The 8,799-nt window shown below is 30.4% G+C and overlaps 1 protein-coding gene across 1 annotated transcript; it reads left to right on the forward strand.

The window, feature by feature from the left end:
- Nucleotides 1-4,373: 4,373 nt before the first annotated feature.
- On the forward strand, nucleotides 4,374-8,348 carry LOC125865224 (lysine histidine transporter-like 8). Its single transcript, XM_049545432.1, has 5 exons — nucleotides 4,374-4,741; nucleotides 6,428-6,561; nucleotides 6,776-7,215; nucleotides 7,407-7,538; nucleotides 7,652-8,348. The coding sequence occupies exons 1-5, from the start codon at nucleotides 4,440-4,442 to the stop codon at nucleotides 8,132-8,134; spliced, it is 1,491 nt and encodes a 496-aa protein (XP_049401389.1). The 5' UTR covers nucleotides 4,374-4,439; the 3' UTR covers nucleotides 8,135-8,348.
- Nucleotides 8,349-8,799: the final 451 nt, after the last annotated feature.

The following is an 8,799-nucleotide window of genomic DNA, read 5'->3' on the forward strand; positions in this document are numbered from 1 at the left end:
TACATGCCCCTTGGCTCTTTTCGATCCCCGTCAAATTAGAGCTACCTACTTTATTACTATAGTACATCTAGTAAAAACTTACTTGGTATTCTATATTTTCTTAATTTTGATTTTAATTATTCTGATTAAATTGCTTGGTTTGATATAAACATCGGCAAGGGCGGAGGCAGAGAGGTGTGAGGAGGTCCATTTGAGTTAAAAATCCCTTTAGCATAAAAAATATTTATTTTTGAATTTCTGACTTCGCCACTAAACATTGTCTAAAAAAAAGGAGAAAATAACTTCGGAAGAATGAGGAATAATAAATAAAACAGGGAAGCAATTTTCGACTAGTTTATGAAAGGTGCAATGAAAATTATCATTTATATAAAAGGATGGTCTTTAGTACTAGAAGATACTAACTTAAACAAATCGAGTCAATAATTTGACTTAATATGGCACACGCGGATACCCTTACCTTTCTTTGATTCTACATATTATTATATTATTATAGCTTTGTTTATTAGCATTAATAATAAAAAATGGAAAGAATTTTTTATTTATTATTGTTGTAAAAGAATCATGGCTTATTTCACATAGTGGCGTGAGCACCTACGTTTAAAGGCATCTAATGAATTTAAGCATATAATGTAGTGTTCGACTGTTCGTGGAACTTTTTAAATTTCCCTTTTTAAAAAAATATTTTGCCTTTTATTAATATTTTCTAGTGGATTTTTATTCTAGTGTTTCATTATTGCATATTTAATTAGTAGTACTTAATAATGTACTTCCTCTGTTCCTAATTATTTGTTCACTTTTAAATTTACACACCTATTAAGAAAACAATTATTGACATAGTAAGTTTACCATTTTAACCCTATTAATGATGAAGTGGATGAATTAAAATTTTAATATTTTTTTCAAAAATTTCTATCTTTTTCAAAGTAATTAATTGAGGGTATAATAGAATTCTTTTTTTTTTTTTTTTGTCTTTTATTGATTTGTCAAAATGGACAAGTAAATAGGGACAACTATAAAAAGAAAAATGGACAAGTAATTAAGATAGGGGAATAATAGATATGCACTTAATCCTGATTCTTTCAGGTGATTACTCAACCTATAAATAAATATATCATTTACTATTGTAAAAAACACTTGAATAGAAGAAAATTTTTCTCCTTCATCTACTTATCTTGTCTTTTTTATATAGTTATATTATTCCATGCTTAATTTTACAACACGAGTCACTAAATTCAATAATGTGAAACAAGAGAAATTAAGTGTTGATCCATACGTGAATCTACAAGTTGGAATATTAAAAGATGCCACAAATTTAAATGATATTTGAACAAAATTTACCAAGACTCCAGGTTTGTTTCTGGTTTTGGCTTTTCTTTATTTTTCTTCTTTCTTACTAACATATTTTGTACAGATTGCAGTTCTCATGGTAGAGACACTTTTATTTTGATAATTTATTTTATCACTTTGGCATATTAATTGTACAATCAGTTGAGGGTAATTGGTGGATTCAAGTTTCATCGATCAATGTCATAGTTAAGTAGAAGTTTGTGGGTTTGAACAAACTCAGTAGCTTTTTCTATAGATTTTGTAATTGTAGATAATTAAATAAATATAAATGTATATTAACTTGTGAACCCTTAATAAAACTAATTGATGGCTTAGTGGGAAGGAAGGGGATGCGAAAATGCTCTCCATGCTAGTGGCTAGAGATGTGGGTTTGAATCTCACTATCAACAAAAAAGTTTCTCTTTTTTAAAATTTAGAACACCCAAACTCCTAATTCCGCCTCCGTCTTTGCCACCGACTTATGTGATTTTGGTTATTTATTTGAGAAGGATTTAAATTTGGACTAATAAGATTAGACAATAAAATAAATAAGTATCAAATGATTTCACTTTAGGGGGGATATAAAAAAAATATAACGTCAAATATGAGTCAAAGAGTTAATATCGAGGGTATTTTTGGATTAAAACGTGGATGGATGATAGTTTTGTACCAATTCAAATAGGTGAGAGGCATTTTAAGCCCTTCTCCGTTAATAATATTATCACCCATGACTTAAGGTAAAATCTTCTTCTTTCTTTTTTATTTGTCTGAGTTCTAATTAATATATCTCAAATACATTAAATAAAGCTTGAATACATTATATATGAAATAAATTAATTGACTCACATATATCAGAGATACATGTATCTGAACCCTTAAATACATGTTTTGAACAACAAAAAAGTGGTACAAAAGGTATGTAATTTGTTAAACTACATGCCCGAACATAATTACGACTTCAAATTTGTATTGTTTCACCCTTTTATTTCCTGGTTTTGAGACCACAAATGGTACTTTCATCTTTTTCTTTCAGACTTTTTTGATGATTTGACACATTCTTTAAAAGAATTTTTATTAGAAGTGTATTTTACTTCTAATTAAAATTCTTTTAATTAGAAAGAATTGATGCATATATACCTCATCGTCTAACAAATGGTACATATTTACTCTTTTCGTTAAAATATCTATATGTACTTGATTGAAAAAATGCCATGCGACTTTCAAAAATTACCGTACCCCTTTTTTACATTTCTAGACCCGATCCAAATGAAAAAAAATAATCATTTTTTCTTGTAATCAGTCATAAAATGGGCTTGGATCAAGTTTGAATAAATGAATAATCATTATTTTTAATTGGGTCGGATTTAGGTGCGTAAAAAATGAATGAGGTAATCTTTTTAGAGTAAATTTTAGATTTAGCAAACATAAAAATCATATTTGTATGTTATAGCTATAGTTTGTATAATTTCACTCCATAGCAAACTTTATATTTGCTATGACTATTAATATGTATATTTCGATATACTTATACAAAAGAATCAATTGTATAATCTGTATTTGTATAAAGCGAGAACGAGAGAAAGACAAAAGAAAACTAGGCAAAGAATGATCTGTATTTGTATCTGAACCCTTAAATACATGTTTTGAACAACAAAAAAGTGGTACAAAAGGTATGTAATTTGTTAAACTACATGTCCGAACATAATTACGACTAAACTAGTGAAATTTGTATTGTTTCACCCTTTTATTTCCTGGTTTTGAGACCACAAATAGTACTTTCATCTTTTTCTTTCAGACTTTTTTGATGATTTGACACATTCTTTAAAAGAATTTTAATTAGAAGTGTATTTTACTTCTAATTAAAATTCTTTTAATTAGAAAGAAGTTCTAACAAATGGTAGATATTTACTCTTTTCGTTAAAATATCTATATGTACTTCATTGAAAAATTGTCATGCGACTTTCAAAAATTACCGCACTCCTTTTTTACATTTCTAGACCCGATCCAAATGGAAAAAATAATCATTTTTTCTTGAATCAGTCATAAAATGGGCTTGGATCAAGTTTGAATAAATGAATAATCATTATTTTTAATTGGGTCGGATTTAGGTGCGTAAAAAATGAATGAGGTAATCTTTTTAGAGTAAATTTTAGGTTTAGCAAACATAAAAATCATATTTGTATGCTATAACTATAGTTTGTATAATTGCGCTCCATAACAAAATTTATATTTGCTATGGCTATTAATATGTATATTTCGGTATACATATACAAAAGAATCAATTGTATAATTTGTGTTTGTATAAAGCGAGAAAGAGAGAAAGACAAAAGAAAACTAGGCAGAGAATGATCTGTATTTGTATAATTATAAGTGTATAGGACGAAAATATATGTATTTGTATATACAACTTTCTCTCACTTTATACAAACACAAACGCAATTTATACATTTGTGTTTGTATAAAAGTGAGAGAGGCAAGCGAGAGTGGCAAGCGAGATTCTCTGGGGAAAGAGGCGAACGAAAAGATATGTATATACAGTTTTCTCTCGCTTTATACAAACACAAACGCAATTTATACATTTCTGTTTGTATAAAGTGAGAGAGGCGAGGGAGAGACTGGCAGCGAGAAATGGAGAGCAAGAAATTCAGGGAGAGAGGCGAATGGAAATTATTTGCTACGGGTTACAATTACTCCTATTAAAATGTAATTTTTTTTTTCCTTTAATTTGTTAACTATAAATGATAAATCTACACTATTTAATAAAAAACGACAAAGGTATATATACACTATTTATCAGACGATAATAATATATATGCACTACTTTTTAAATAAAGATAAATCTATTTTAAATCGCAAAATTGAGGAATAATAGAGGAATATATGTGCCCTTTTTACCCTTATTATTAAGTAGTATATTTTAAAAGGAGGTAAGTAGGGAAGTCACATTATCATTATTTATTTACGTCAGATATTATAGTCATCAATTACGTCATAACACCAACATATCTATATATAATAGGAGTAACACAACAACTCAGTCAATTTTCTTGTAACATATTTCTCACATATATTCACAATTGAAACAAACCTATTTCTCATATTTACAAAGGGCAATGGGAGATGTCGAGGTATCCGAATGGTGTCGTATAGAGAGATCTTTCTCTTCATTCAAAATTATACCCATTAATGACGATGACGATACTCTTCACTCAGAAGGAACAGATTTTTCACCGGTTGACGATGGCGTCGTCGTCGATGAGAAGAAGGATACGGATGTTGTGAAAGAAATAGAGAGTTTGTTGCCAATAACGGAATCGAGAAAGGGGAATGCTTATACGGCAGCGTTTCATCTCTTGTCGTCCGGTATTGGAACTCCGGCGCTTGTTCTTCCCTTTGCTTTCACCTCACTCGGATGGTACATATGTTCTTCTGCCTCTCTATTCATTTTTATTTATCACGTTTGAATTTGACATATACGTATAGTTATTAAAAAATACTTAATACTTATTCCATCCTTATTTACTTGTCATTTTTTATGACAACTTTTTTTCCTATAGTACCCATAATTTATTGATATTGAGTTAATATTTTTGAAAAAATATGTTTAGAATCCTATCAATTAAAAGGGGTAGAATGGTAGTCATTGTTTCTTAATAGATGTATATAGAGACGGATCGGAGGGAGTAACTGACATACTACCTTTAATTGATGCTTAGTACTGGGTTTTGGAAATGAATTGAGGAATAAGTGATAAATGCTAAATTTTCGGAGTGACCAAGTGATTTGGGCTTGAGACTTCCATGTTGGAGGTCTCAAGTTCAAAATCTCCCAGCGAAAGCAAGGGGTTTGCCTTCTGGGTCAAGCTCGTCGCATTAGGCTTGCCTAGTGCAGATTACCTTTCTTGTGTGATTTGCGAGCTATTACATGGAAATGGGGGGTTTTACTCTGTGCAGGATAGCGACTATAGATTTTTCTTAGAAAAGAACAAAAAAAGTGAACAAAAGGAATAATTTTTTGGTTTTAATTCTACTGGGTTCGAATTTTATGTAATTAAAAATAACTTTAGAATTTTGTAATAAGTATGAAATTAAAGATACGTGTTAATGTCTTTTACATGTTGTGTGCTATATCTAGTTCTTGCTGATCCATGATTCAGTTAGTCCTACATTTACGTGTAAGAAATTTTTTATCACAACAACCGATTGAAATTATTTAAAAGCAAAAGTAATATACTATATGACAGATAGAACAAACATTTTTATATAAGAATCAAGTAAAATGAAATAAAAACGGAGGAGTAATAAATTTAACAACCCTTAGAGGAAAAGTAATCCAAGACTACACAGTTAATAGTTTCAATGTATTGACCCTATAAAGTCAGTCGTCTGTTTAAAGAATTTGCAATATTTTTTTATGTTTATTAATTTCCTTTTTCATGCTTTTGGTGTGATGTAAGTAAAAAAGTTAATTAAAATTGTGGAGGAATCTACATACGTAAAAGACTTTCTTTTCCCATTGTTTGCCACTACGTTTGATGTACTTTTGGTCTAGGAGATTTTTCTGCAAAGAAATAAAAAATGTCCCAAATGGAATAATTCAAATAAGGCACGATAATATGTATACTCACATGACATGACAGTTTGAATTAATATGAAATTAATATTAAAAAAAAAGTTGAAAGTTAGCTTTCGTATAACTATGAATTATTTAACTTATAACCTTAAATATGCATGTCATAATATTTATGTGTTTATAAAAAAAATGATTACAAATAAAATTAATTATGTCATTCTCTTTAGAATAAATTAATAAGAAAATATGATTACATATGTTTGAAGTAATGTCTAGCTAGACTTTAATCATCAGTGGTCCTTTCGTAGAAAAGGAGCCAGTATGGATAGAAAGGAAATAATCGTGTATGGGCAGAAGGATCCATACACAATTATTGTCTTATTTTCTACTATATATATAATATATACTATTAAACGTACATATTATAGGTGTTATGTGAAAACAAACCTGTAAATTAATAGTATAAACTGAGTTTACGCAATGTATCTAACTCACTATATATACACAACTTTTTTATTAATTGGTGCAGGTCATGGGGAATAGTAGTTCTCACCGTCATTTTTGCATGGCGGCTCTACACCATGTGGCTCTTAGTTCATCTTCATGAAACGGTCAATGGAACTCGTTATAGCAGATACCTTCAACTCGCCATTATAGCTTTCGGTAATTATTTCAAACGAAGAATTTATTTTAACTGAACATGAAATTTAAGAAATATTAAAAAATAAATTTGAAACTTATGTTTGTAAATGTAACATGTGTCCTTGGTATTCATATAGCTATAAAATCACGTCAATGATATTCAAATTTCACGATTCCTACATCTAACATATACATGTCCACTTTTTGAAACTAATGGAATGTATAATTATTTCAGGAGAAAAATTGGGAAAGTGCCTTTCCATCTTCCCAACAATGTACCTATCAGGGGGCACTTGTGTCATGTCTATTATTGCAGGGGGACGTACCCTACAACTTTTCTACAATACCATATGTGAAAATGATCAACATTGTCTTCACAAATCACTAAGTGGAGCTCAATGGTTCTTAGTGTTTGTGTCTCTTGCCATTTTAATTGCCCGATTTTTTCCAAATTTGAACTCATTGGCTTGGGTCTCCTTTGTTGGTTCAATCTTGGGTGTGGCCTATTTCACTATGATTTGGGCACTTTCCATTGCCAAAGGCAGGCCTAATGGTGTCACTTATAATCCGTCGGATAATGTAACAACAACTATGGCTCAATTTCGCGCTGTCCTAAATGGTGTTGCTATCGTTGCCATTGCTTTTCGAGGTCACAATCTTGTATTGGAAATACAGGTAATTAATGTTGTTATCAATCGGAATCAATATTAATTTCTGGACATTGACATGTACATGAAAACTAGTCGATGGTTTCGATTATGTTAAGTGTAGTGTTATTGATTTTAAAGATTGAATCTATCAAATTCAGTTCTGATTCCGTCTTTTATCATTGCATTATTGAAAAAGTTGCATGTAAAATTATACAGGGGACATTACCAACAAATCCAAAACATCCTACAAAGACAAGAATGTGGAGAGGAGTGATAGCATCCTACTCTTTAATCGCAATGTGTGTATTTCCCTTGGCAATTGGAGGATATTGGGCTTATGGAAATATGGTAAACTATTTTTACTACTCTGCTTTAATTATTGTATTCGATTTTTGAGACTAATTATTATTTCGTATAATTTGTTTGTAGTTAGCTATCTAAAAAGGTTATTTAATTGACAGATGCCGGCAAATGGAATTATAGGTGCAATTGCTAAGTACCACCGAGAGAGTACACCAAAATGGTTAATAGGCACAATATACATGATGGTGGTGATTCAATGTTTATGCTCATTTCAAATTTACGCCATGCCCGTCTTTGACAACTTGGAAAGAATATACGTAAGCAGGCACCTTAAGGCGTGCCCAAGGTGGGTTCGATCATGCATCAAGCTCTTCTTCGGCGGATTAACATATTTTATATCCGTGGCATTCCCATTCTTGGGAAGCCTAGCCGCGTTTGTGGGAGGGATCGCGTTGCCATTATCTCTGGTTTACCCTTGCTTCATGTGGATTTTCATCAAGAAACCTCAAAGAAACAGCTTAATGTATTGCCTCAACATGTTTCTTGGGTGTTTGGGCATATTGATCAGTGTTGTGCAAGTTGCTGGTGCGTTGTGGAATTTGGTGATTGATAAATTGGATGCTAACTTTTTTAATCCTTAGTGGAAAAAGATATAATTAAAGACGATTTGGGTGGGCATCTAACTTTTGACTCTCTAATTTATTACTTTTCACTTTTTTTCTAAATAGGCTGTTAACTTAATTACCCTATAACATTTGGGAAACTCTTGTACTAATAGTGCAATTTAACTTGCTAAAGAAATATACTTGTCTTACCTTTAAAGTTATATGCTAATTCCACTTATTATTGTTAGTTAAATGTAATTATAATCAAATTAATGATTTGCTAGTGTAATTTATTTATTTTACACTTTTTGTGTATATAAGTTAACTTCTTTTGAGAAGAGTATTTATCGTGAACAACTTTTTAATTCTCATAAAATTTGTGTATATTCTATCTTCCTTAAATTTTACTTGTGATATTATACTTGTTACACATGCTATTGTTGTTGCTAGTGTCTATAAGTTATATTCAGCTCAAATGAAAAATAATATCGATGTAAAACATATGAAAACTATTAACTTCGTATTTCTAACACCAAACAAGAATTTCACGCATAAATGTGAAAAATTACTACTTTTTAATTCATGTATCAAGTCAATAATAAATAATTATTATACGACGGTGAAAAGTATATATTAGCCCGAATTAGCATGCGCTTCTGTATACGGTGCAGTCCAACCATAAACCATACATTGTAGCATTC

The sequence above is a fragment of the Solanum stenotomum genome, chromosome 5, assembly GCF_019186545.1.
Source record: "Solanum stenotomum isolate F172 chromosome 5, ASM1918654v1, whole genome shotgun sequence".
Classification (NCBI taxonomy): domain Eukaryota; kingdom Viridiplantae; phylum Streptophyta; class Magnoliopsida; order Solanales; family Solanaceae; genus Solanum; species Solanum stenotomum.